Source organism: Pyrus communis, chromosome 7 (genome assembly GCF_041283825.1).
Source record: "Pyrus communis isolate YQ-2024b chromosome 7, ASM4128382v1, whole genome shotgun sequence".
In the NCBI taxonomy this organism is placed as follows: domain Eukaryota; kingdom Viridiplantae; phylum Streptophyta; class Magnoliopsida; order Rosales; family Rosaceae; genus Pyrus; species Pyrus communis.
This window is the reverse complement of record NC_142571.1, coordinates 24,266,406-24,293,644: the sequence shown is the minus strand read 5'-3', so window position 1 is coordinate 24,293,644 and position 27,239 is coordinate 24,266,406. Positions and strand designations below refer to the sequence as shown.

General features: G+C 37.6%; 5 protein-coding genes and 3 non-coding genes across 16 annotated transcripts; 3 read left to right on the top strand and 5 right to left on the bottom strand.

Moving 5' to 3' along the window:
* The first annotated feature begins 2,088 nt into the window (after positions 1 to 2,088).
* Positions 2,089 to 4,975, top strand: LOC137733912 (uncharacterized). Its single transcript, XM_068473127.2, has 2 exons — positions 2,089 to 2,334; positions 2,814 to 4,975. Exon 2 carries the CDS (start codon positions 3,060 to 3,062, stop codon positions 4,554 to 4,556), a length of 1,497 nt encoding a protein of 498 aa, XP_068329228.1. The 5' UTR covers positions 2,089 to 2,334; positions 2,814 to 3,059; the 3' UTR covers positions 4,557 to 4,975.
* Positions 4,976 to 7,246: 2,271 nt separating this feature from the next.
* On the top strand, positions 7,247 to 10,789 carry LOC137734929 (ubiquitin-conjugating enzyme E2 7). Its single transcript, XM_068474259.2, has 6 exons — positions 7,247 to 7,378; positions 7,506 to 7,608; positions 8,143 to 8,240; positions 8,338 to 8,438; positions 9,809 to 9,886; positions 10,431 to 10,789. The coding sequence occupies exons 1-6, from the start codon at positions 7,324 to 7,326 to the stop codon at positions 10,506 to 10,508; spliced, it is 513 nt and encodes a 170-aa protein (XP_068330360.1). The 5' UTR covers positions 7,247 to 7,323; the 3' UTR covers positions 10,509 to 10,789.
* A 166-nt stretch (positions 10,790 to 10,955) lies between these two features.
* Positions 10,956 to 11,319, bottom strand: LOC137734930 (dolichyl-diphosphooligosaccharide--protein glycosyltransferase subunit 4A). The gene has a single exon (XM_068474260.2). It carries the CDS (start codon positions 11,317 to 11,319, stop codon positions 11,206 to 11,208), a length of 114 nt encoding a protein of 37 aa, XP_068330361.1. The 3' UTR covers positions 10,956 to 11,205.
* A 1,377-nt stretch (positions 11,320 to 12,696) lies between these two features.
* On the bottom strand, positions 12,697 to 12,769 carry TRNAR-CCG (transfer RNA arginine (anticodon CCG)). The gene has a single exon. It is a non-coding gene; the product is annotated as a tRNA-Arg (tRNA).
* A 4,155-nt stretch (positions 12,770 to 16,924) lies between these two features.
* On the bottom strand, positions 16,925 to 16,996 carry TRNAH-GUG (transfer RNA histidin (anticodon GUG)). The gene has a single exon. It is a non-coding gene; the product is annotated as a tRNA-His (tRNA).
* Positions 16,997 to 18,334: 1,338 nt separating this feature from the next.
* Positions 18,335 to 21,733, top strand: LOC137735750 (UDP-glucuronic acid decarboxylase 5). Of its 9 annotated transcripts, none has more exons than XM_088696637.1 (14): positions 18,335 to 18,599; positions 18,954 to 19,011; positions 19,192 to 19,305; positions 19,457 to 19,543; positions 19,658 to 19,745; positions 19,903 to 19,994; positions 20,101 to 20,165; positions 20,248 to 20,336; positions 20,484 to 20,561; positions 20,685 to 20,778; positions 20,900 to 20,966; positions 21,066 to 21,129; positions 21,221 to 21,261; positions 21,356 to 21,733. In XM_088696637.1, exons 3-14 carry the CDS (start codon positions 19,225 to 19,227, stop codon positions 21,536 to 21,538), a joined length of 1,029 nt encoding a protein of 342 aa, XP_088552763.1. In that variant the 5' UTR covers positions 18,335 to 18,599; positions 18,954 to 19,011; positions 19,192 to 19,224; the 3' UTR covers positions 21,539 to 21,733. The 9 variants fall into 9 exon arrangements, with proteins under 9 accessions (XP_088552763.1, XP_088552765.1, XP_088552764.1 ...); XM_088696638.1 differs by having other exon boundaries at positions 18,343 to 18,427; XM_068475193.2 differs by having other exon boundaries at positions 18,348 to 18,599; positions 19,213 to 19,305.
* Positions 21,734 to 22,004: 271 nt separating this feature from the next.
* LOC137735749 (methionine--tRNA ligase, chloroplastic/mitochondrial) lies at positions 22,005 to 26,801 on the bottom strand. The gene is made up of 11 exons (XM_068475190.2): positions 26,212 to 26,801; positions 25,890 to 26,039; positions 25,373 to 25,540; positions 24,960 to 25,084; positions 24,559 to 24,652; positions 24,086 to 24,184; positions 23,294 to 23,474; positions 23,079 to 23,194; positions 22,825 to 22,980; positions 22,417 to 22,545; positions 22,005 to 22,330 (listed from the first exon to the last, which is right to left on the bottom strand). The coding sequence occupies exons 1-11, from the start codon at positions 26,635 to 26,637 to the stop codon at positions 22,163 to 22,165; spliced, it is 1,812 nt and encodes a 603-aa protein (XP_068331291.1). The 5' UTR covers positions 26,638 to 26,801; the 3' UTR covers positions 22,005 to 22,162.
* A 56-nt stretch (positions 26,802 to 26,857) lies between these two features.
* On the bottom strand, positions 26,858 to 26,930 carry TRNAK-UUU (transfer RNA lysine (anticodon UUU)). The gene has a single exon. It is a non-coding gene; the product is annotated as a tRNA-Lys (tRNA).
* Positions 26,931 to 27,239: the final 309 nt, after the last annotated feature.

Genomic DNA, 27,239 nt, shown 5'->3' with positions numbered 1-27,239 from the left:
AGATAAGCGGTTTTAAAGTCACTAAAGGAATCAGATGGTGATGAGGTCCAACAGGTGTTATCAAATAACTGGTTGGTGCTTGGTGATAGCTGATAAGTAGAATTGAGAGACCTTGGTCGGTTGGTCATGAGAACAAGAGAAGCATCGTCTTGTGAACACGTGTGTGAAACTCTCTTCTCTGTTGCAATTTTTTCCGTGCATTTAGAATATAAGTCAAATTTTTATTTAAATTAAAACATGTAAATTTATTATGATATGTGAAATAATATCCAATGATGTTTTCAAATACGTTCAAATCTTCCGTATCTAAAATTTTATGTGATTTCTCAGTCTCTTATTTAAAATTTTAACATCTCTCCACCTACTTTAGGCCTAACAAAATTAACTTTAAATAAAGAGAGAGAAAAAAAAAAGTGATAAGAAAATCAAAGAGACAACAAAAAGCAGTCCACCGTACCCTCCCGTCCCTCTCCCGCTGACCACCGCCACCAACGGCAACCCCCTCCCTTTAAGATTTTATTTTGGGAATCTTATCGAAAACAGTTCCAGTACTGTTAATTTTTAACGTTAAAAACATTTTTACTTTAAAAAATCACTCATGATACTATTTACTTACAACACTTTTTTGCCATTTTCATTAAAAATCAAAACTTTCAAACTTTTTTCATTAGTCTTTCTTTTTATTTTTTCAAAAATTTCAGACGAGATAACGTTGTCTAACTAAGTTAGCAGTGAACATGTATTACAATTTGAAAAGTATCGCATAAAATTTTGAGTGCAGAAGATTTGACGTGGATCCTATCATATCTCTTGTCCCTATAATTGTTTTGGCGGTGGCACCAAGAAGCAGCAGCAGCACCTCCTCATCCTTGAAAAGTATATGCATGTGTGTACGATACGTGTGAAATGAAAAGGTAATACGTGTAACGTGTGAGTGATGATAATTGATAAGTATACGAATTTCCCAATTTTTATGTGTGATAAGGATAATGAGGAATCACACTGACTCAAACACCGTCTGTTTCCCCAAACGGCAATGTTGTTGACTGTCTGGTGGTCGTTTGTGGATGCCAAATACTATTTTGCATCATCTTTTCAACAAGTTAGAGAAGGGGTTGGAATTTTGGATATAAAAAATAAATAAATTATAAGAAAAAGTCACGACAACAATCTGATTCTAATCGTTCACAAAAGTCAAAGAAACAAAATAACTGACCACATAACAAATTTAAGTTTTCCCATATTACTGAAATTTACTTGTACTAGTATATGCTTCGTCTACAAGATCATTTTTTTAGCGCAATGATAAATATTTTTGGACTTCTTATTTTGTTGTAGTTGTGAGAATCAATACACTTGTTAATTTTGCATCGTGTTAAACGATTATTAAATGCTTATGGATAAATTATGATTTCGGTCTTTAATATTCAATTGCCTTTATTTAACCCTCGTAATTGTTGCATTATAAGAACAAAAATATGTGAAGTGATTTTAACACATATTTTTGAGTTTCATGCACATTTTTGTTTAATCATGGCCGTCGGTTCTATTTGACTCATTCATTCAATCTGAAGACAATAAATAAAAAATGGTGTGTAAAAAGCTAAAAAAATAATGTGGAAATCATTTCTTGAAATTTTTTTTTTAAACAAACGATATTATCTACACCAAAATATATGGTGGGCTTAGCCTCAGAATGAGTTAGCAATAATGTGGTTCAAATTTGCCTTTGGCGAGAATCGTATATAAGACATTTTACTTACAAATAAAGAGAAGTATCACTAGACCGTAGTAGCAAGTGACATTTCCCAAAACACATTTATTATTGGCTGATATGTGAGGGTAAACTTGACTTTTTGAAGTAAAAACACCCATATGGAAAATGACAAAACAGAAAAGGTTTAACAATTTTCAGGAAAATGAGCAAATTTATATCAAAAGATAAAAAGCATATCTGATGTGGCGCTACCTTAACCGTCAAACCATGATTCAACGGTCCTGATCGGTTTAAACAAAGTATGGCTTTACCCGGTTGAAGATTATCCGCGTCTATAATCGTCCATCACAAAAGGTCCAACTCCAATAGACGCCTGTTTTGACGCATCTCGGACACATAATTCACCGCTACCGCTAACAAACGCCGTTTGGTTTTACACCGTGATGTAACCGGTGGAGGTCTTTTCTGATTAACTCCGTCTCTTTAAACAGACTCCGTTATCTCCCCCCCTTCTCTCTCTCTCCCCCTTTCCTTCTCTCTCTTTCTCTCTTTTCTCCAAACTGGGGCTTTGATTGCAGTTCTCTCTGTAGCTGTTGCTTCGAGGCCTTCCCTTATAGGTAACCTAACGAATATCTCTTTGATTTTGTCTTTTTTATTTTTTTTGGAATTTTTTTTCTAGGGCTAGGGTTTTTTTTGCCTGATTTTATCCTTTGGGATATTTTATTCCGATTGACATTTTTGGTACATTTTATGAGATACTTGGGTTTGCTGTGTTTCTGGGTCGCCTTGTTTGGTTGCTGAGAAAGTTTAGGAAAATAAAATATTACTAAAAATTGGATCTTGGAAAATTATTGATTTGGATATTGGGGATTTTGAGCTCTGATGCAGCTGAGATGTGTGGTTTTGTGAAAGTAATGGAATTTATTGAGCAGGGATAAGAGAAATTTTAGGCTTAAATCATGTTTAATTTTATTTTCCTTTTTCTCAGAAACCAAACAAGGGATAAGCTTTTCTGAAGTTAATTTCTTGCATATAATGGTTTAATTTTGTGAGTAGTAGTCCTGATTGATTTTCACTTTTATGATACGGATTTCAGGTTGTTTTTGTTTTGAGAACAATAATTGTAGTTCAATGTGACATGGATTGATTGATGGGCCTGCAAAAATTTGGAAGATCTGTTTGTGGGGGTGAGTCTTAAGGATTAGTTGAAGTTGTGGAATTTAAGATGGATTTGTTGGCTCATTTCTATATGCTGAGATGTTTGTGAGGTAATTCTATTTGAAAAGCGGGTTTAGAGATTGAAACCCGGAAGCAGGAGAGAAGGGAAAGGTTGTGGGGTATCATGGGGGAAGCTCTTCTCACTACCCTGTCCATAGAGAATTCTCATTTGTCTACATTATTGTCTATGGATTCAGGTTCTGTGTCGCATGATGAATTGGAAAGAGAGATGAATCGAACTTTCATACTTTCTCGTCCTCCTGATATCAATCTCCCGCTACTGTCTGAGCCTAGCCCACCTCCCCAAACTTGGAATGATTCATGTGACATCTTAGATGTAGGCCTTGGGTCTCAAGTTTATGAGGCTGAGGCGACAATCACTCTCCCCAAAGTTGCAAGGAAATGCAACAAGAGGCTTGATAGCGTTTGGGGTGCATGGTTTTTCTTCAGCTTCTACTTCAAGCCTGTCTTGAATGAGAAGTCCAAGTGTAAGGTCATTCGGGACAGTAATGGGGTCTCTGGGTACGACAAGACAGACTTGCAGTTGGATGCTTTCTTGGTTCAGCATGATATGGAGAACATGTATATGTGGGTTTTCAAGGATAGGCCTGAAAATGCATTGGGGAAGATGCAGCTGAGGAGCTTCATGAATGGGCATTCTCGCCAAGGAGAACGTCCATTCCCATTTAGTGTGGACAGGGGCTTTGTTCGGTCTCATCGTATGCAGAGGAAGCACTACAGGGGTCTTTCTAACCCGCAGTGTGTTCATGGGATAGAAGTTGTTCGGTCACCCAACCTCATGTGTCTTGATGAAGAAGAGAGGAAGAGGTGGGCAGAGCTTACAGGCCGAGATATAAATTTCTCAATCCCACCTGAAGCAAGTGACTTTGGTACCTGGAGGAACCTTCAGAACACAGATTTGGAGCTTGAAAGGCCTGCCCCTCCAAAGAACAATGGAAATTCACAACCAAGAAAATTGCTTGATGGTACGGGTTTGAATTTGTCAACTCAGCCATCAGAGCATGTCAACAACGAGGGAATGGACCTGTCACCGGTCTGCAACAAGCGGAAGAAGGACTTTTTCCCCCATGGGAATGACAATGACTGTTTACCTAATAACCCACATTTCGACAGAGCTGGCACAGTCCACCCAGTTGAGTCACATTGGTTTAATGAGTTCAGTGGGGTGATGAAGAAAGCATCCGGCCCTGTTACAGCTGCAAAAACAATTTATGAGGATGAGGAAGGGTTTTTGATCATTGTCAGCTTGCCATTTGTAGATCTTCAGAGGGTAAAAGTTACTTGGAGGAATACTCCTTCACGTGGGATTGTAAAGATATCTTGCGTGAGTACAGCTTGTTTGCCATCCATTAAGAGACGTGATAGAACATTTCAGCTAACAGATCCAACACCGGAGCACTGCCCTTGTGGGGAATTTGTGAGGGAAATTGAGCTTCCTACCCGCATTCCAGAAGATGCTAAACTGGAAGCGTACTGCGATGAGACAGGTACAATGCTCGAGATTATGGTGCCCAAACGTCGAGTGGGACCAGAAGAACACGAGGTCCGTGTGTGCCTTCGCCCCTCTCCCTGGAACGAAAGAGAGCATCTGTTGACCTGATGCAGGCATTCAGATGACAGATGCAAGAAACATTTTTTACTGTTTCATTGTTTATTTTAACTAGATTCCACCGAGGAAATCTATTGAATGAAATCTGATTTTTTTTTTCTTCACCCCTTTAGGTATTTAAACCCCCACCCTAAGAAAAAAAAGGGCAAAAAGATAGCAGCCTTCCCCTTTTCCTTTTTATATTTTCATACAATTTATCAGATTGATATGTTGATTTTTATAGATGGTATGGTAAGACTGCTCTGTATCTTATGCTTTATTTGGCCATATGCCTTTTGCTTGTTCTAGCTTTGCACTACAAATCTCAGTGCATAGCGGTTTCGGGAGTTCGACATTATTATGAAGTTTGCATTCCCATGTTATGCTTTGGATTGAAGGTTCTTTGTATAAAGGAAGTAACTTGTAGCCTATTTTCTTCTCTATGAAACTTCATTGTTTTCGCTCGGATTTTCGATTAGGTTTTATGAGCAGGTTCGATTTGATTTCGAAGATAAAACACCAGGGAACTCCATCATTGTTGCTTCTTCATAGCTGCTCTGAAAACAGATTCAGCAGCAAATTAGGAAACATGAACATCAAACTCGAAAATCCGGAAAATTCATCAAACCTACCGATATAATCCAACAAATGCATCTTCTGCAGCTTGCTAATTCGTGTGCGTGCTCCACCAACCTCACGCGCAGATGGCAGTTTCAGATTTCCGATAGGCTTCAGCCCGGACGGAATTTTGTGAACGGTATGAGGGTTAACCACCTTTATGGAATTGAGCTACTTCCACAGAAACAAGACAGTTGTTCCATCATTACTTTAACAATGGTTAAATTTGGCTGACCAAAATGTAAATGTAAAGAAAAAAGAATCGGCAGTAGCTGTAGCAGTAGCAGTACCAATACTAGGGCTTACCCAAGTAGCTAACATGAATCCTGTGGCCACCAAACTATTTCTTGCCGGACAAGTTCCGAAATCAAGCACTGCAGATGATGTTCTTCGATTCAAAATCGATGTACCAGATTATTCGAACATTTTCTTATACTCTTTGAGTCTGAATCTGCATCTTGAGCTACAAGCATGAGCAGTTACTGTCAAGTATTTCACGATCTAAGCGAACATTTTAACGCTCAACCACAACTGATGTACCGTACGAGAGACTACCTTGTTTGACACACGCAACCATCCGTTTTGCTCCTGCAGGACACGACCTTTGGCAAATGGCATAGTGGACTAGCATGGAATGTGAGTTCTCCATGAATTTTAGGTTTCCTTGAACCATTAACTGATACAACATGATATGTTTTCGGCGTGAAAGAAAGAAGCTCCTCCACTTCCTTTGAGATGACAAACAAGATATATTGCCATATTCTCGGTCTACAAATTAATGACAAGAAATCAGAGCCAATCTCCATTGTTTTGAAGAGAAATTGGGACATCCAAAGGAGGTATAATAAAGTGATGCCCACATTGCAAGTTCTTTCTATTTCCCACCACACTTTGTATGCTAGATGCTTGCCAAAAAAGAGGGATTTTGGCAAAGCGCTTGTGGCTTACATGATTAATTTGTTTTTTTGAGGTTTTTTTTTGGTTAAATTCCTATTTTCAATAACGCTTCAAAACAGGTGCTAGTGAAAAGACAAACGATTATAAGGTGTTTGCGGATCAAGTGACTAACTTGTCTCATCAAGTTTTTTTGTTAATTTTTTTTTTTACCAGTAACGCTTTAAAATAGGTGTTAGTGAAAAGAGAAATTTTTGTGAGGTGCTTGGCACCTCACGCGATTAACTTGTGCCTCAAACTTTTATTTTGTTGATTTTCTCTTTAACACGTTTAAAATAAGTGCTAGCACAAAGACAAGCTTTAAAAAGCCTGTGGCTCACGTGTTTCTTGAGGTTTCAGTAACGCTTTCAAAACATGTACTAGAGAAAAGACAAACGTTTACAAGACGCTTGACCCACGTGATAAACTTGTTTCTCGAAATTGTTTTTTGTTAAATTTCTCATTTTCAGTAACGTTTTAAAATAGGTACTAGTGACAAGATAAAGGTTTACAAGACGCTTGTGGCTCACGCAATTAACTTGTCGCTTAAATTTCTTTTTGTTGAAACTCTCTGCAGTAACGCTTAGAATAAGTGCAACAAAAAGATAGACTTTTACAAACCCCTTATAGTTCACGCAATTAAACTTATCTCTCGAGGTTATTTTGTTGAACTCACCTTTTTTTTAGTAACGCTTAAAATTGACCCTTAGTCACTAGTGGAAAAAATATCATTAGGATCCAAACTAGATTTAGTTTTTAAAATTTGCTTAATATCGAGTTCTTTTTTACGACTTTGCTTGGCACTCAAGTTTGGTAACACAAACTGTCAACAATTATATGTAACAATTCTAGTATTAAATTTACAAACTAAAAATAATATAAAAGTAATTCGAACTTAAAGAATTTTTTTTTTTATGTTAAAAAAGCACTAAACAAATTGTAAATTATAAGTTGATGATTTACAAGTTGGGCGGCGGGAGTGGCATCCGGCATAAGGTTAAATTTATTGTTGGGTTAATTTTCCTTCTTTTTTTTTTCTTTTTTTTTTTATAGAAAAAGTTAAAATTATCGGTCGGTTTGATTCCAAAAACAAAGTTGAACACCAATTCTAATCTCTATATATATCATATCCCCCCTCCTCCTTTCTCTATTAAAATCCAACCCAAAATCTTCTCTCTCTCTCTCTCTCTCTCTCTCTCTCTCTCTCTCCTCTCTCTCTGCGTTTCCCATGGCTACGGCTCCTTCTTCCCAGGCCAGCCTCCTCCTCCAAAAGCAACTCAAAGGTTGCACCTTTAATCTCAATCCATGAGTCCATATATCTATCTCTTCTCGTTTTTGGAGATTTGGCTTTCTTGATTAAATTTTTAAACTCTGTTTTTTTTTTTTTTGTTCTTCTGAATTTTCCTGTAGATCTCTGCAAACACCCAGTTGATGGATTCTCGGCCGGTTTGGTGAACGAAGACAACATCTTCGAATGGAACGTCACGATTATTGGCCCACCCGACACTCTCTAGTAAGTAATGCGATGTCTTTCCCGTTCTTTAAAACATGGTTTTGCTCGAAATTTAGTTTCTGTGCTTCTTGTTTTGGTGCATGTGTGTGTTCTTTTAACAGGTTGATTTTCTTTTGATATGACCATAAGGGTTTGTTTGAATTCATGTGTTTCGTTTTGGGTTCGGAGTATTTGATGGAATTGGTCACAAAGTTCATATCTTTTGCGGTGATGATTAGTTTTCAGTTTTCCCTAAAGCATGAAAAAATTGACTTGAACATGATTGGATTAAGTGTTGTCAAATTTTTCGGTGTTTTGCAGATCTTACTAGAAGCTAATTTAATGCATTCTTTAGACGAAAAAGGGTTTCGGATGTTTATTTGATTTGGACACGATTGGATTCAGTTTCCTTTGTTTTTTTTGGTGTTCGTCAGATGTTACTAGAAGCTAATTTATTGCATGCTTTTGATAGTGAAGACAGGAAAACCCACAGGATTTTTGTTTGGGAACCGAATTTTTTAACTGACCTAGTTCATTATAATTTATTTGTTGTAGTGAGGGCGGTTTCTTTAATGCCATCATGAGTTTCCCCGAGGATTATCCGTGCAACCCTCCTATAGTGAGATTTACCTCAGAGATGTGGCACCCCAATGGTAACAACTGTCTTCTGTATATTGTTTCTGAAGTAACTTGTGAATATTGCTTTTCCACCTCTAGTTCATCGTGATCAAGCTTCCATGTCTTTTGCAGTTTACTCGGATGGAAAGGTTTGTGTTTCAATTCTTCATCCCCCTGGTGACGATCCAAATGGCTACGAGCTTGCAACTGAGCGCTGGAACCCAGTCCATACAGTATGTACTTATTTGTCAATATTGGTTCTTCCATTTATCTATGTTTTATGTGCAGCATTTGGAATAAAAATCTTGTTACTTTTCAGCTTTTGTGGTTTCACTTGTTTAGTTGTAGCCATAATCCTAGGGGTGCAGTGTTGGATTGCAAGTTGTAACTGTAGTACCATTGTGTGGTTATAAGTAGTGGATCAATTCTTTAGCGGATTTTGCAGTGTGGTTTCCCCTTTCTGTTTCAAATAACAATGAAATATTAGAAGGTTGCAAGTGTTTCTGGATAAAGATTCAAAAGTTGGAGAGTTACACATACCTAAGTGGTCGAGTTTGTGTGTGTCATTAATACACTGATTATCTGATGGTAGTTATAATTGGCAGTGCAACTTGGTGGTGGCCAACTGTAAGGATTGAAATGAGATCATCGCAGGACTGAATTGTACAATAGCCCTGTGGATCTCATCCTGAGCCTGTATTGAGGTGCTTGTTCCTAAACCCTAGCACAACTCTAGTTTAGACAAAGATTGCTTGAGTTGGGTTCAGGTTTATTATTGTATTGTGCTGTACAATTTTTTACCTGCATGATGCATTGGAAACTAGTGCATCGTTCGATCGGAGAAGTCCCTAATCATTAGTCATTCTTCTATGTGCTAGTACCATGAACCTCATGTTAGTTTGCTTCCTCTTCCTTTGTCTTGAGGAGGAACTTTATGAAACTAGACAAGCTTGCAGTAAAGTTGCAGAATCTTGAGAGTTAATGATATAGTACATATCTGAGCTTTCTGTAGGTTTCAATCGGGAGTGCTCAAGTGAAGAGAGTATAAGAGATCACAAAGAGGGAATGGAGAATCTGGATCACTATGGTAGTTGAATTTTCCAACATTGAACCTGTGATTTAACCTTCAAGTGGCTTCTATTTAGTGGTTTAGGTGCTTATGGAAAAGTTGGCACTGGTGTCGGGAACAACACCAACTTTTACAAGGCAATGGAATCAGTTGTTTGAAAAGTGGGCTTGTTGCAAGTTGAAGATCTGTGACACTGACTTCGGAATGGTTGTGGGAAACCACCGGTTTTACTTTTATTGTTGGAAAAGTAATGAAGTTGTGCCTTAAATATACGGTACATACTGAAATTTCTGGTGAACTCGTAAAACGTTTGTTTGTATGTGACTCTGAGGAATGTCTTTAACTGGAGACAGTTCTGGATGTGCTGTATTATCAAATGTACACTGATTGTTGATTCCTTCTGGTTTACAAACTCAGACCCAAAGTACCAGGCATTTTGTTTAATTTTCTATGGATCCACATACTATTATATGAACGCAGTTACCGTGTTCCTATTGTTGAGGATCTACTAACGAATTTGTTGTTATTCTGCAGGTTGAGAGTATTCTTTTGAGTATAATCTCAATGCTTTCAAGCCCTAATGATGAATCTCCTGCGAATGTCGATGCTGCGGTAGGTTTTTTTAACTTTATTTGTTGATTTCATTATCAGTTCTTTTGAGTATTATTTGTTTGACACTACTTTGGATTGGATGCTGGAGTTCAATTCGCATATAGAGCGACATGGTATAAATGCTTCGATTCTGGTAGTACTTGCTGATAAGATATTTTCTGGGGATCATGGAATAATTCGTAAAGCCACAGCTCCTTAATTAAAAAAAAAAAAATGATTGAGGACTATGCTTTACATTGTACATCACTTGTTAGTCCACTTGGTTTTCTTAAAAGTAACATCTAAGCTCACAAGAAAGACATGATTTTCTTCCCGGTAAAACACATTGGACAGAAACATAGTGTAAGCAGCTTTTATGTACATCATAATACTAGGTTCAATTTGCCATTCAGGCTTGGATGTTTTGAATATTGAACGAGGAAACAAACGGTGTCAGTTCAACTGGCTCACCAGTGATTCATGTGAATGGCTTATCTTGTTGACTTATTTACCTTGTGGTATCTGTCTAATCCGCTGACATATGTTGTTAATTGTGTGTTTCCAGAAACAATGGAGAGAGAGTAGGGACGAGTTCAGGAAGAAAGTAGGGCGGTGTGTCAGAAAGTCTCAAGAAATGTTATGAGTCCATTGCATAAAACTAGCTGGCATAAAACTAGCTGGATATCATGCGACCAGAGATACTTGTGTTTTGTTCTGTTTGAGGAGCCGGGGCTGTTTGCCAAAAGACTGCTTGCTTCCGATGAAACTGCTGTTGCTAGGAACTGGGTTCAGGTTTTGAGGGTCTGTTTTTGTTTACAATGTCTCAAACTGCGAAATTGTTTTTGCTTTTTGTTTTTGTTTCGGAGGAAGTCCCGAACTGTTTGTTTACTTTTTCTCGGTAGTTAAAAAAAGTCACTTTAGAAAGTTTGAACTGTTTTTATTGTGTGTTTTGGAACCGCCGCCAACTTTTAGGATACAGGTACTTATCACTGTGACATTTCGTGCCAATTAAACGCCATGTAAAGCGAAACTTACATGATGTGTTATTGACACGGGTACCCCTCAGGGATGGGACAGTTTGAAGACAATATAAGAATCCCTTGTGTTTTTCACATCGCAAAACACAATCAACGTCATGAATACACAAATTATTAACGAGATAAAAAGGAAGAGAAGATTATTGTATTGAGAGCTACCAAAAGTTGCAGGTACACAAAACTTCAGGTTTATATCCCCCGTCTTTTGTTATGCTAACAAAATTCAAACACTACGTTGCATGATCCATGTGTTTCTTGGGGTGCCATATGGTCTCTCCATTAACACATACACAACTCAGTTTTTCAGTTGCCCTCGTATTTTGGGTCGGCCGTCACGTAATGATAAGCAATCACTAGAAAAAATATGAACATGCCAAGTAAGTTGGCAACAGTCCCCAGCCCTACATCATCAATCATCTGTTGGAAGACAAACAGAATGACACGAATTAGCATTACACTACAAAATATCATATTAAATCTGCGCAACGCACATTTACATGCTTCACAGCACAATCTATATTACACACACAGACACGCGCATATCAAGTAGTCTATGGATCTTCGATTCAAACAGCGTCAAGTTCAAAATTCAGAGTAGTCAATTGAGGAAATATAGAACTGGATGAATTGGTTCGCCAGAAATACAAACGCAAGGTCATGAATGTGTGTGTGTGTGTGGGTATACAACTTTTAGGCATGATCACATATCGATTTTCAAATAAGTAATCTCCAAACAAATTTATAGCATATCCACATAAATCTTGATAGGGTACAAAAGGCACTTCGGTTAACAGCAAACATCAAACCACGAGCAGAAGCATCTTTAATCATTGGGAATATATTCCTCAATCGGGTCTCTTTTGTGAGAATAAATTCAATCATATCATGTCCAGTATTGTGGATTCTACTTCACTGACTCTGACCACAAAACCTTCGATGCCTAGTTCAAGAAATGGAACATAAAATCCGCTTTCCGGTATCTTGAGTAGTCTTATTCACTAATCAAAGAAATATAGCATACACAACAATTACACGGTCTTGTTCAAAACAAAAAAGTGATGCAGATGCAGTACACAAGAAGACAGAGCAGAAGCACAGTGATTATGTACATACTAAGTCACACCTCACATTATCCGACTAGTTTTGCACATTGCTTGTTAATAAAACCTCACCAGTGAAAATAGGCATCTTCAATCATTTAATACGAACATATCATTACTGTATCAAGAAAGAGACATTCTACTCCCATCTTCAGTGAATATTCCCGCTATCTTTTCCCTTTTAAAGAGCATCAACAAATCTAAAAGACATTCTACTCCCATCCTCTCGATGAATATTCCCGCTATCTATTCACTTTTAACAAGCACCATCAAATCTAAGAGACATTCTACTCCATCCTCGGCGAATATTTCCGCTATCTTTTCCCTTTTAACAAGCATCAACAAATCTAAGAGATATTCTGCTCTCATCCTCGGTGAATATTCCCGCCATCTTTGTAGATGAAACTAAAGCATATTTCAATGTAACATTATCCATATTCCAATAATTTGGCAACCAGAACCTTATATCAAACATTTTATCTTACATTTCCTTAAACTATATGTACTTGTTTACGATTGAAGATGAAACTGCTATTCTCCGAACCTCGAAAGTACATGAATCACAGAGAGTTATGTCACTTGTCAGTAGTAATTAGCAATGCCTTTGTCCAATTTTTCTACCCAGAATCCAAAACCATTCATAGCGGAAAAATAAAAATTAAAAACAGAAATTGGGAAATGCATAAAGGGGGAACGATCGCAGTGGGATTCGAACCCACGACCTTTAGATCCGGAGTCTAATGCGATATCCACTCCGCTATGCGATCATCATGTATCATTCAGCTCAAAACAAACAATTTCAACCTTGCAAATGTAGTTTTCCTCACGCAGAAAAACAAATTGGAAAAAAGCACCAAATTTCTAGGGTTTTACACTGACAATCATGTTCGAGAAATCGAGATCCCATAAACATGTTCGAAAAATCATAAAAGTGGAAACTAATCAGAAGCATTAGAGAGAGAGTACCTTCAGTGGTGAAGATCGAACGCGAAACCGGCAGAAGCAGCGAACAGATCTTCAATGTCAGAGAGCGCTCAACTGTAGCCGAAACGAAACGAAACGCGAGTGAAGTGGAGAAGAAGAACCGCGCTTTTATTCGCCTTTTCGCTCCGACCCGAAAGAACAAAAACAAGTCAACGTTCGGGTCGAATAGTTTGGGCCAATTATGTAACGGAGTTATGGGGCTCGCCAAACTTCGATGTCATTGGTCTACTACACTCCATGTGGAATGATGCCGTCCGTTCTGGATTTGGAACCATCCGATTCACTTTGTGACGATTCAGATATTCTCATATCGTATTTGTTCATCATATACTTACTGTTAGGCAGCTAATTATCGTCCTGATTAATCACTAGACGTTTGAAAATAAAGAAATAGCCTCTAACTTGCTAAAGCGCTCGCCTAGAGTGCTAGACGCCCACCTAGCCCTCCCAGACCTACCTAGGCACCACGCCTAAGTTGTGACTCGTGACTCTCACTTAGATAGAAAATAGGTAACTTTCATTTTGCATTTTATTTATTTAATAAATTGTAAGATACTTGTTGAATACTAAGGTTGACACACATTGTATGCTTATTCCCCATGTTTTCATTATATTATAATATTTTATAATCTATATGTCATTATATTTTGCAACTTATGTATTTTTTAGTATACGAAAACACTTATTTATATGATATATAATAGATTTTACTTAAATTCGCTTTAGTCCGCCTGGCCCCCGCCAAGCTATTAGGCCCCAACCTGTCGTCCAATTAGTGTCTAGCGTTTTTTTAAACCTTGCATATATCATATGGGCTAAATTTTGAATTTTTTTTATTTAAAATTAAACACAAACAATACCTAATGAAAACTTACTGCATGATAAGCGATAAACAGATAGAATGTGAGAATCCTATCCTCATCCGTCTGTTCTAATGTTTTATTGGCTTTGGCTCAATAAAAAAGTGAAAGGTAAATTACACTAAACCACCTCAATTTTAGGTCACACCACAATTTCATACCTCATTTTTTAAACATTGCAATTTCGTACCTCATTTTACAAATTTGTTGCAATATCAGACCTCCGTTAGTTTCTCTGTTAATTTTTTCTGTTAATTGCTAACGTGACAAGCGTAGAACCTACTGATTGACACGTGAACTAATATTTAAACATTTTTTTCTTTTCTTTATTTTCCCCTTTTTCCTTTTTTATTTCTTTTTTACCTGTTTTTCCTTCTTCCTTTTTTTTCTTTTTTCCCTCCCGACCTCTACAAAATACGCATCAAAGCCCTTCCCTTCGACCAACCCCCATCCTAGATGCCCCACCTCTCCAACCCAAAAGTCCTCGCCATCATTCAACGCGCCGTCTCCAACGTCTCTCAGACCAGTTCCGTCCTCAAAACCCAAGACAATCGACCTGACCACGAGCTCGTCAACACCACCCTTTCAGCGACTGACCCGAGCTTGTCGACACTGCCCTCTCGAACGACTTTAAGTCTTTAATCCCTACCATCGCTGAAGCTCAAAATCTCATCCTCCAAAAACCCTAACTCCTTGCAAATTAACAAAATTACAGGAACCTTGATTCCATCGTGGACCACCATGCCTCCCATCAGCCATTCAAATCTCATCTTTCTAAATCCCCACCTCCATCGATATGCAAATGGCTAGAGAGATAAATGGGTAGGACTAAGAAAGAGAAAAGGAGAGAGAAATGTGAGGGGGGAAGTAAGGTCATATCCAACCGAAGGCTGGTTAGAGGGCTCGTTTTGGCCCTCTGGCTCTCCAAGATATTAATATTTTAATGAACAATACAGGGCCATATTTGTATCCATCTCCAATCGAGGGCCAAGGGCCATAGGACTCGTTTTAACCCTATCACAAAAAATCGTCTCCAACCGAGGGCCAAAGAGTCATAGGGCCAAACATAATTTATTATTTAAATTTAAAAACAACAACTTAAATTTAAAAACTACAACTTATATTCAAAAACTACAACTTAAATTTAAAGACTACAAATTAAATTTAAAAACTACAAATTAAATTTAAAAACAACATTAACTTAAATTTAAAAACTATAACAACTTAAATTTAATATCCATAATCAACATCATCTTCATCATCCACCATTGTAGGAGTATAGTCAGAGGTAAACAACTGCTGCCGGATCATAATATCTTCTTTTTTTTCCTATCAAAATAGGCCTTACTCATTGGAGTGAAATTCGAAGTGTTTCTTTCCATATTCTTATCATTCATCTTTTCTTGTATTTTTTTGGCCCGTTCTTCATGCGTACGGTTCCTTTCTTCCGCGGCAATGGCATTTTGCTCAGCCATTAATCGCAATGAGGATGCGACTTCCTGTTGACTGGCATAATCATCATTTGCCTTGCCTTTTTCCTTCAACCTTCGGACCTTGTTTCATCCCATAACCCTAGGTATGGAACCTTCACCCGAAGACAGATTTTCTACCCTTATTTGTTGAATGGTAGGAGATCCATCTTCATCTATATCTACAGCTGAGGATGCAATTCCGAACCCCGACATAGGGGCTACTCTATATTGAGGTGGATTTTCAAATAACACCCACCATTTACAAATTTCCCAATAACCTTGATGCTAAAAGGGTTTCGAGCTGCCCTCAATATACAATTCCTCCGCTTGGCATACCTAGAAAATATAATTACAAAAATTAAAGGAAATTAATTTATGAAATTAAATGTAATATAATGAAATATAATTACCAAAATTAAAGGACATTAATTTATGAAATTAAATGTAATATAATTAAATATTTAAAATAAATTGTGAAAACACTTGCTTCGTCGTAGTAATTGGCGCCGCTTTCATGTCTACTTGCAACTGCTAACAGTGCTTGATGTCATTTATTCAAACTTGGATGAAGATGTTTCTTCCATCTTGAAGAACAACTCTCGTGGTTTCGGGTATTCGGTGAAGTGGTGCCTTCATAGAACTCATAATATTTTTTGGACACATGAGTCCAAACACCTTCACTTGTTTGAGAAATCCCCTTCACACTATCTTCCGAGACCCATTTATAAGCCATGCAAAAAGCTTCATCTTCTTTTCGGATCCAAGCCTTACCTTTCATTGTAGATGAGGCCATTTGAAAAATATTGAAAATTTTGAAGGAAAGATTATTGGAAGATGTAAGAAAATATAATGTGAAGAATTGAAATAGAATGAAATGAGATAGTATGGAATGGTGAAAATTATGTGAGAAATGGTGTAGGAATGGCTTAGGTATTTATAGGAAAAAAAGGGAATTTTTTAAAGTCATAAAAAAAAAATGAATCCAATCGTAACTGACGGCTAGCTTTTGGCCTACCATTCCTGTCGGATATAACCGATAAGAATAATGAAAATTCTGCCCCGACCCAGGGCTGGCTGGCTGAGTTGGGGCAGCCGATTGGCCCTTTGGCCTAACCCTCAGTTGGAGACGGTTTTCGGGCTATTTTCAACCCTTTGAACCCTTCGGTTGGAGATGGCCTAAGGTGATGGGTGAGGGTGTGGTTGGGACTCAGATAGAGAGGTGAGGGGGAATGAAGGCGTTGTGCTGAGGGTTTTATTATTATTATTATTATTATTATTATTATTATTATTTATTAAATTAATTTTTAATAATTAAATATTTTTTATTAGTTGTTTGGCCATATGGCACATGTTGGGTGACACATCAGCTTAAATGTGGAACCTATTGTTGTCACGTCATCACTTAACAGTTAATTTAACGGATTTTTTAATGGATGTATGACATTGCAACTAATTCGTAAGTTCATATATGATATTGTAATGTTAAAAGATAAGGTATATGATTGTGGTGTGATCTAAAATTAAGGTTGTTTAGTGTAATTTACCCAAAAGTGAACCAAATGAATGAAGAAAATTAACATAAAAAAACAAAACAAAAAAATAGACGTGTGGCTGCTGGGATTCGAGCCCAGGTCTCCACGGCCACAACGTGGAATTCTTACCACTAAACTACAGCCACTTGGTTGTCTGTTTCTGAAAAACAAGCTATTTATGCAATACGTGATTTTTGGTCGTGAGAAAAGTCAAACTAATCAAGCGTTGGATGACGCAGCGGATAACTCTTCCGGGTGGACGTCCACGATTTTTCCCTGTACGTCACCTTGACCCTTACAATTTTTATCTCTATCTGACGTGGCATTATAAATTCTTACGAATATGTTTAATATTGGTCGTGCGATGAAGAAGTCAAAGTCTTCAAGCGTTGGATCTGACGCAGCGGATAACTCTGCTGAGTGGACGTCCACGGACTTTTCCTGTACGATACCTTTATCTCTATCTGACGTGGCATATTATATTCTTACTCTCACTGTACTTCTGGCTAGTGGCTACCTCAGCAAATAGAGCAGTAATCCCATGTTTCACACACCACCGACACTCAATAACTCCTCCCAATTATGAATTAACAATTTTATTAAAATACTAAGCCAATAAATAGTAATAAAAATCAGTAAAAATATAAGTGTTGTGTAATTTCGTTTAGAATATCACTCTACAATTATATGTTTCATGATTTTTAATATTACTCATTTAGATCTCTTATTAATAGAACCATGGACATATGCATTAGGTTTGTAGCAAGAGTTCTTATACAAGCCCTATTTACTATCTTAGCCCTTAAAATCTCAAAGTCAGCCCTGTATGTATGTAGCATTTTTCAAAATTTAGAAAGCAATATCTAAAATGATAATCTACAAAATACAACTATTGTTAAAGTAAAAGTAAAGGCGGTGCTATACACATTCTTTTTTACATCTCATATACCCTTTTCAATTTCTGACCATCGGATCGAATAATTGAAAAATATTAAAGGACAAAAATTAATAAGGAGTGTATAACAAGTAAAAATGAGTATATGTGTATCACCACCTAAAAGTAATTCATCGAGTACAAATCTAAGGACAAAACCATAAACATTAAAATAAAACACTTTCAACAGAAATATAGAATAAGCTTTTTCGTACAAAATAAAAACTCAGTGTTTTTTTAATAGTATTCTTTTTCATTAAGTGAGAAGTTTTATGTTTGATTCCATTCAAATGTGAATTTAAATCACATTGTTACAAGCGTATCGTGAGGCTAAGCACACTCCTACTTTGTAGATAATATCAGTTGTTAAAAAATAAAATAAAAAGATATTGAAAAAAAAAATTCAATTAAAATCGAAGGATAAAGGGAGAGTTCGTTGAACTTCTTAATTCATGAAATGGCGGTTACTCATTGGCCCCCCACCGTGTGTATCATGTGACTCGTCACACCTGAACCCAACATAACTGAAAGAAGTGAAGAGGTGAGAGCTGGAAACATGGAAAGCGCATCCTACTTCCAGGTGACGTGGCATGCAGTGATTTCTGCAATCTCCAAAAATCTTCCAAACCACCGTGAATTCCGGGTACCTCTCCAACACAAACAGCATCAACACGTTGTACATGTATATATGTCTTCGTCTTCGATGCAGTCTAGCAAATTTAAACCTTAAAAACAAAAATATTTCACGCCTTTGAGGCTCCTTCCTTCTTCTTCACTGACAGAGAAAAGCTCCAGTCTTTTTCTATATTTTTGAGGTATTTACATCGCTTTTGACCACCCGTTTATTTGTTTTTTCGATTTTTTGGCTCGTTGGGGTGAAGAAAATTGTTGGGTTTGTGTGAGATTTGGATTTCAGATCTGGGAATAATAGTTGTGGGGTTTTAGTTTTGGTTGTGCAGAATGCTTTCGATGACTACCTAATTTGATTGCTTTTGAAGCATCCTCTCTCTCTCTCTCTCTCTCTCTCTCTCTCTCTCTCTCTAGTTGGTAGAGTTTGGTGCTAAATTGAAATAAATTGTTTTTTGGTAATCAATTCCAAATATTTAATTTTTTAAAAAATTTAAATTCTATTGCATTCGGTATATAAATGCCATCCCTCTTTTACTCAGACCACACTTGAACTTGTATACAAGCTGAGGGAATTTGGGATTTGCTCTGAAAATTCAGGTGATCTGAGCTTGATTTGTTGTTAAGCTTGTGAATTTTTCTGCTGAATTATGGTTTTTGGATGTTAAATTTTGCCTCTTTGTTTTGTGTCAAGTTTCGATTTTGTTTTGTGTCAAGTTTCGATTTTGTTTTCGAATCTGAGTATGTTGGTGTGTTGTGAATTTGATCGAAATGTGGAAGTTTCGATTGTTTGTGGTGCAGAAGTTTTAACAGATGGCTGCAAATGGGGATCACCAAAGCACTCCAAAGCCACCTCCAAGCCCCTCTCCTTTGAGAAATGCCAAGTTTTTCCAGGTAACATCTCTACCCAATTCGTTTTTCGTTATTTTCAACTAGTTTAATTAGCTCGGTCTGTTAGTGATCTGCCGTGCTACAAGAGTGCTGTTTCGCTTCGTGTTTCTGTGGCATTTTGTGTATATTCAAGTGTTTATTGATCCGATGGCAGGCCAATATGAGAATTTTGGTAACTGGAGGAGCCGGATTCATCGGCTCTCACCTAGTGGACAAATTGATGGAAAACGAAAAGAATGAGGTGGGATTCTATTGTCCGATATAAAAAGAATTAGAATTTACATTGGCAACAATCCTGAGTGTTTATGTTTCTCCAACATATGTGATGTGATTAATTACGGTGTTTTCTTTTCAGGTGATTGTTGCGGATAATTACTTCACTGGCTCAAAGGACAACCTGAAGAAATGGATCGGTCATCCAAGATTTGAACTCATTCGTCATGGTATGTCTTTTAACCTGTCTATTCAGTACGAAGAAAAACAAAATAAAGCTTCTTGTGTGTGCGTGTGTGTATCTGCATGATAGTGTGTAAGAATCAGTGCCCAAATGTCTCATTTTGTAAAGAACGGAACAAACGCTAAGGACAATCCTTCACGCAGATGTCACAGAGCCTCTGCTAATTGAGGTTGACCAAATATACCATCTTGCCTGCCCTGCTTCCCCGATCTTCTACAAGTACAATCCTGTAAAGGTGTGTCTATCAGTATTTTGTGTAAATTTGAGGAATGTGAAGAATTGAACTTTAAGTGTTAACGGCAACTGAGATAATAGTGGAACATTACCTTCTTGTGTAACAGACAATAAAGACAAATGTGATTGGTACATTGAACATGCTGGGACTTGCCAAGCGAGTCGGAGCAAGGTTTGATTATGTAGTTCTGTCTTCTTAGATTTAGCCATCTTTCTATGTCTTTCTTGTTTCTCATGGTATGAACTTGATTCAGGATTTTGCTTACATCTACTTCGGAGGTGTATGGAGATCCTCTCATTCACCCCCAGACCGAGAGCTATTGGGGAAATGTGAATCCAATTGGTACGGATTTCATTCTCGAAATTCTATTTTCTCTTTTTTTCTGGGCGTTGTCTATTAAAATCCATCTCTTTAATTGTAGTCCAAACATTTCAATTGCACCAACTTGTGGCACTTATATTTGGTTTTGTGTTTGAAAACATAAAACAGGAGTTAGGAGTTGCTATGACGAGGGAAAGCGAGTTGCTGAAACTTTGATGTTTGATTATCACAGGCAGCATGGCATAGGTCCCCTCTCCTTTCCTAATTTTCTTCTTTTGATGCTTTCTTTTTGTTTGAATTCTCTGTCGAGACTTGTATTGCTTCAAATTTTTTTACTTTGCTATTTTGCTGAATTATGTTCCTTTGCAGAGATAAGGATTGCTAGGATCTTCAACACTTATGGACCTCGAATGAATATCGATGATGGTCGTGTTGTCAGCAATTTCATAGCGCAAGCTATCCGGTAAGTTCTACTGAGCATTTACTTTGGTTCTCTACACTTACTAGAGGCACACAACCGGTGGAGTTTCACTTTGCTTGCACTGCCCATGTAATGCTGAGATATTTGTTGCCTATTTCTGTAGTAACGATCCCTTGACTGTTCAAGCGCCTGGGACTCAAACACGGAGTTTCTGCTATGTGTCGGACATGGTAAGCACAATCTTATTATTTTGCTTAATGTTCATGCAGACAATTAAACTGTGTTCATCAGGAGTTTATACAAATTAATCCTACATTTTAATTCTGAAGGTCGATGGCCTTATTCGACTTATGCAAGGGGACAACACCGGACCTATCAACATTGGCAATCCAGGTTACAATACGAAGTCTGAGTGCTTAATAGGGAGGTAATTTAGCTTTTTAGTATTATTTCATCGACAATATTAACTTATTTCTGTTTTCAGGTGAATTTACAATGCTTGAACTTGCAGAGAATGTCAAGGAGGTAAGTTTTGTATTCCTTCTCAAGCCCCCAAACGTCCGATATTTCTCCATGAAGTTTATACGGGTAACTAATTACTTGATCTTGTGGCTTGCAGCTTATCAATCCTAAGGTAGAGATCATAATGGTTGAAAACACACCTGATGATCCCCGCCAAAGGAAGCCTGACATCTCGAAAGCAAAGGAGCTGCTGGGATGGGAACCAAAGGTTAAGTTGCGCGAAGGTCTTCCCCTCATGGAGGATGATTTCCGCGCAAGGCTTGGCGTCCTCAAAAGTTAGTCGACGATGTAGCATAGAATGCAAGGGTGGTGGCGCATTTTTGTAAACTTGCTTGCCTCCACCGTGTGATACATCTCTATTCCATATGTTTCTCAAGTAGACGAATAAGTGGTTTTACTATTGTTTGTGACTTTTACTTGAACTATTTGGATGGTATTTGAGAGTTTTATATCAACAAGATATACTTTGGCTTAATATTTCTTTGTGATTGGTCCCCCTCTTGTTCCTGCCCCTCCCTCCTACAAAAATAAGGTGGAACTCTGCACGTTGATGAGGATAAAATTTTGGATAGGGCTGACGTAATGACATGGCACAATCGTTCCCAAACATTATGTGAGGTGTCCACACTACGTCAGCCCTATCCATGAAAGTTATTCTCGTCAACGTGAGCCACAAGTTTCCCCTTTTACTATACAAATTTATTTTTTCAACTTCAAGAAGACCTAAAAGTTTTTGCACATCTGAATGATAAAACGATCTATGAAACTATATATTTGAATAATGATCTGATCTTACACAAAAAGTTTGTAATTGTAATCCTTGGCAAAAAAAAAGTTGTAAAGCAATACGTGATCCCTATACGATTTGAAGGCGAAAAAATGAAAGCATTTCAGGTATGAATCTTTAAGCTTCAACCGCCCGTTTGGCTTGGGGTAGCTTCTCCTTTTTCACCACTTTTTTAGGTGCTTCCTTCCCGTTTTCTTCTTCTGTTGGGTTTTCAATCCTTGCAAAGACCGGTTTAGGCTGCTCCATGACCTGACCACTCTTTAGCCCGCCCCACTTGGTGTCGCTCTGCAGTACAAAACGACGTGTTAGTTCATAAAACAAGTGCTTGGAAATCAGACCTACATCCATGTACACAAGTGTTTGAGAAAGACCCAGGTAGCAGCATCAAACTGATCCTTTGAGTAGCCAAGCTGTCCATATATTCTCCAGCTTAAGCTAGGCACGACGGGTGATAATGCAATTGCTATAATCCTCATTGCTTCTAGTATTATCACAAGGTCCTGCGCCAAAAACTCGAGCTTTCAATAAAAGGCAATTATGTATTGGCCATCAACTACAAAGTTAAACTTTGAATTGGCACACAGATTGACTTAGTCACTCGAGTCCAGCTGATATGTATCATTAGACACCAGTGTACGAGATTCAAGAATTGACCTCCTTTATGGGTTAAACGAGTGGTTGGTTGAACCAAACCAATGTAAATGGTCCATGTTGAAGGAAATATGCACACAAACTCATACAAACAGACAACCCCAAACATTTATCTATGTTACGAGAACCTTTGCGGCAGCTTCGGAAGCAGCACCCCCTTGCTTAAAGAGTGACCATGGTGCACGCTCATCCATGTATAAATTTCCAGTATGGCTGATCTCTAGCACAGCCTCACAAGCTGATGACAGCGAGAGGTCTCCATAGTGAACCCGAGCTTTTTCAACCTATTAAAGTATGGAAAAAGTTGGACACCTAGATTAAAGGGTTTCAAGCGGTTACATAAAGGATAGTGATTGTATTGGAAATTTCATGAAAATTTTACCAATTTCTCCACTGTGTCCTTGAACGTAGTTCCTTCAACTGCAATACTTGAATCAACAGGCAAAGTTGATTGGCAGTTTTTCTTAATAAGTCCCAGAGTACGGTTAAGCAGGTTTCCTGCAAAGGATAGAAACTTGATTTCTCAAACTATAAAATAGCTAAGACACTACAAATGACTAACCAAAGAGAATTTAATGACACACTGAATAGAGATACCAATTGAATTTGCAAGGTGAGCATTGACAATATTGATGAAACGTTCTTCTGAATAGTCCCCATCATTTCCAAATTCCACCTCTCTTAGGAAGAAGTACCTGACCGCATCAGACCCAAATTTCTGAACCAAATCATTTGGTTCAATCGTATTCCCAAGCGACTTCCCCATCTTCATACCATCCTATAATGTTAAAAATAAAAAGCATTGCTGCATGAAATAAAATTACATATATGAGATGAAAATTCAAAATGTAATCACATTCATTGGTCATCGTTTTAATTTGTACGCAATACACTGCAACTATGCTTTTAAATGCAGAATTCATGAGTGCAACAGAGTGCATGTAGCTAAGGTTAACAAGCTATAATCAAGAGACCGAACAAAATCCATGATCAACAATTTGGATTACTACAAGTTTTGATATTCTGGCATACGAAGCACACCAACATTACAAAAAAAGTTCAATTACTCTCAGTTTGTTAACTGAATCTTCTAACTGCAATATATTTCAAGCAAGACCACTATATTGTTCCTGTGGAATCTCTCATATTGGACACAGAAGACCGATGTGTCACACAGACATACATGACACCAGTTGTGTGCTTCAAAATGGATTTAACGGTTAAGAATTTGATCATATGCTACAGAAACTTGGTGTGCTACACTTTAAATCTCCAGTTGACGTGATCATTACACAAAGATTACAGGGCAATGAATTCGATGAGGATTCCAATACCAATATAAGTTCATCTAATTGTAGAAGAAACCTTAAATATATTAGGCTCAAATACCTTTGTCAAGAATCCATGGCCAAACACCATCTTCGGAAGACCTAGTCCCGCAGACATTAGCATAGCTGGCCAGTAAACTGCATGGAAACGTAAAATATCCTGCAGAAGAATACAAAATATCAACTATAATATTGAATACTACTATTTGAAAGTCAGAAATAAGTATGAACCACTTCTGCTAGTGCTTTTGACAACAGTCAATGAAAGGACATGAAGCTAGTCAAACAACTGAGAAGCAATGGAATGTAAAATGAGCATATACATTTTGAATAACATCTTCGGTTATCTCCTCCTCTGCTCAGGAAAACTTAATTTGGTTTATAAGTGAACAGATAATATCACCTCATGCAAACATTTGGAAGTTTGAGACTCATAGTTTAATTAAATGATGTAAAACTTATTAGGATAGCTGATTAATAGGAGTATACTGGTGAAGAAACAAGTTGATTTACAAAGTATGGTAATCAACATACCTTGCCAATCAAGTGTAGTGAGGCAGGCCACCCTGATGAAATGGCTCTTTCCAAATCGGGTTGCTCCGTATCCTCTGATAATGCTGATATATAACTGTTTAAATTTTTTTGAAACGTATATGTCCAATAAAAAATGCCTAGTGAGCATTCACAAAAAACAACAGAGAAAAAAGTAGTAAAGATTTTAAAGAAACAACTAGTAAAACAGGTTTTGTACTAATCTTCTATTTACTAAGAAACAAACAATTCTCTGAGAACTTGGTTATTAATCTATATCAGCCATATGTTGAACGAGTATTAATCTATGTCAGCCATATGTTGAACGAGTACTCACAGCCTAACAAATACCATGACTATAAGCCATACAAGGGACAGAGGACAGGAGGAAGAAAGAACTTTACCCCAATAAAGCATCAAACCAAACGTATATTGTTTGCTTGCTGTCATTAGGAACAGGGATGCCCCAATCCACTAATGCTCGAGAAATGGAAAAGTCTCTTAGGCCATTTTTAACCCAACCTTGAACCTTGAGGAAAAGGATCAAACATGTTTTAGTTACTTATAGAATTAAAGAAAGAGTACCATTATCAGCACTTCAATTTTAGTTTTTCACACTCCCCAATTACTATTAGTCCAAAATAACTGTAACGCACTCACAGGATGGAGTGAGAAATAAATAAAGAAACAACGATTGGCAACGCAGGCAGAAGATATCTGAAATGGCTTGCCTGGTGGGTATTAGAATTACATTTGCATTTTCATATGTAAAGTAAATAACTTAAAATTACGTAAATCAATGTACTTTGTTTCTTACCTCATTAAGACGGAATGAAGGCTGTACAAAATTAGGTTTTGTTGCCAAAGTTTCTTCCAACGATTTTTGATACTTGGACAATGCAAAGAAGTAATTGTCTTCTTTTCGTGCAACACATGGCTTTAGGTGCGTAGGACAACAGTTGTTCTCAAGTAGTTCTTTCTCATCCTGTGCAATATTCATAACTAACGATATCAGATCAATGATTAAGTACAACCGAAGCTACTCCTGAAAATACAGCTCAGGAATCAGTAGATATGCAAACAAAATATTCAAACAGTATATAGCAAACGGAAAGGAACAGCAATCAAATTTTCACTCATTGAGCAATTTGGTCCACTTCTTCAAATTAGCACAAGGATGAATGAACCCAGTTATATCATAAATACAATTAACACAACGAACACAACTCAACCGAAGAAATTTACAATACAGATAAGCTTGGTTGAGTCAATCTGAGTTGAGCGTTATCTCAAACAAAAACGCATAACGAAAACCGGATACAGAAAAAAGGCACCTTATACTCTTCACAGTTGACACAATAAAGTCCCTCGTAGTCAGCCCTGTAAATGTCTCCATTGGCAAGAACTCTGGAGTAAAATTCCTTGACAATTGCCTCATGCTTGGGGTCAGTAGTCCGAATGAACCTGTCATACGATATATCTAACTGCAATCACCACAAAAACCCAGAATCAAAAGGTGAACAAGCACAGCAATTTGCACACCAACTAAAAAAAACAAAAAAATTTCTAACTGCAATCATATAAAAAAAAAGAACGGTAATTTGAACACCAATTCAACAAAGCAGTAAATTTCCAATGGTGGGTAAGTAAAATTACCTGTTTCCAGAGCGAAATGTAAGATTGTGAAATGAGATCGCAGTGTTGAGCTGGAGTGGACGCATTAGAAGCGGCGGCGGCCGCAATCTTCTCACCGTGCTCGTCAGTTCCGGTGACGAAGATGACTTTCTTACCCAACAGCCGCTGAAATCGAGCAATGGCGTCGGCGGCAATGGTGGTGTAAGCGCTGCCCAAATGGGGAGGGGCGTTCACGTAATAGAGCGGAGTGGTGAGGACAAAAGGATCGCTACCTCCGGCGGCGGAGGATTCATCGTGGAGGGGAGCAGCGGAGGCGCGGGTGCAGAACGACGTAGTTTTGGGTCGTCTTCGTTGGAAGCGGAGGTCAGTTCTGAGATGGGCGGCGGCTTTGTAGTTGAGGGGATTTGTGTGGTTTAAGAAGAAGTTTATTCTCGCCGCCGCCGCCATTTTTATGTGAAAAAAAAGGTTCGGAGAGTTTGGTTGGTCAGGTTCGGTGGGCCCGGTTCATCGCCGGAGTTTTTGGGTTTGGAGTTGCAGTTGAGGTAGATAAGATTGGAGAAGCAAAAATTCTCAGCGATAATCAGACGTGGTTTCATCACTATTTTCCGAGAAAAAAAAAATTAATCAAATAGATTAATAATTATAAAATTTTAATCAACCAAGAGGACGCCGTCTGTGGGAATCGAACCCACGACCACGTGGTTAAAAGCCACGCGCTCTACCAGCTGAGCTAAGACGGCTATTACGCTTAAATGCGGTAATAGATTTTGTAATCATGAAATAATTTTTTTTGTTTCCTTCTTTCCCTCTTATCCAAATAGGTTTTCTTTTCGAAGTTTTAACGAAAAGCCTACGGTACTGTTTATTTTAATGAAAATACACATTTTTACACTAAAAAGTCAAACCTGGCACTATTCACTTTACCCTTTATTTTGTCCTTATCATTAAAACTCAAAGTTTTCAAGCAATTTTCATTTGTTTTTCTTTTCTTTTTTCTTTTTGAGAATATATTTTCTAATATTTAATCTACGGTGAAAATATTCAAGGTT

Bases quoted from the DNA above. Each gene is read 5' to 3' on its own strand.
- LOC137733912 (XM_068473127.2), top strand. From the start codon at position 3,060: ATGGGGGAAGCTCTTCTCACTACCCTGTCCATAGAGAATTCTCATTTG.
- LOC137734929 (XM_068474259.2), top strand. From the start codon at position 7,324: ATGGCTACGGCTCCTTCTTCCCAGGCCAGCCTCCTCCTCCAAAAGCAA. The intron at 7,609-8,142 runs GTAAGTAATGCG...TATTTGTTGTAG, and splicing joins GGCCCACCCGACACTCTCTA to TGAGGGCGGTTTCTTTAATG. The intron at 9,887-10,430 runs GTAGGTTTTTTT...GTGTGTTTCCAG, and splicing joins CTGCGAATGTCGATGCTGCG to AAACAATGGAGAGAGAGTAG.
- LOC137734930 (XM_068474260.2), bottom strand. From the start codon at position 11,319: ATGATTGATGATGTAGGGCTGGGGACTGTTGCCAACTTACTTGGCATG.
- LOC137735750 (XM_088696637.1), top strand. From the start codon at position 19,225: ATGGCTGCAAATGGGGATCACCAAAGCACTCCAAAGCCACCTCCAAGC. The intron at 19,995-20,100 runs GTGTGTCTATCA...CTTGTGTAACAG, and splicing joins ACAAGTACAATCCTGTAAAG to ACAATAAAGACAAATGTGAT. The intron at 21,262-21,355 runs GTAAGTTTTGTA...TGTGGCTTGCAG, and splicing joins TTGCAGAGAATGTCAAGGAG to CTTATCAATCCTAAGGTAGA.
- LOC137735749 (XM_068475190.2), bottom strand. From the start codon at position 26,637: ATGGCGGCGGCGGCGAGAATAAACTTCTTCTTAAACCACACAAATCCC. The intron at 24,653-24,959 runs GTAAAGTTCTTT...AAATTTAAACAG, and splicing joins TGGTTTGATGCTTTATTGGG to TTATATATCAGCATTATCAG. The intron at 24,185-24,558 runs GTATGTTGATTA...ATTCTTCTGCAG, and splicing joins CACTACACTTGATTGGCAAG to GATATTTTACGTTTCCATGC.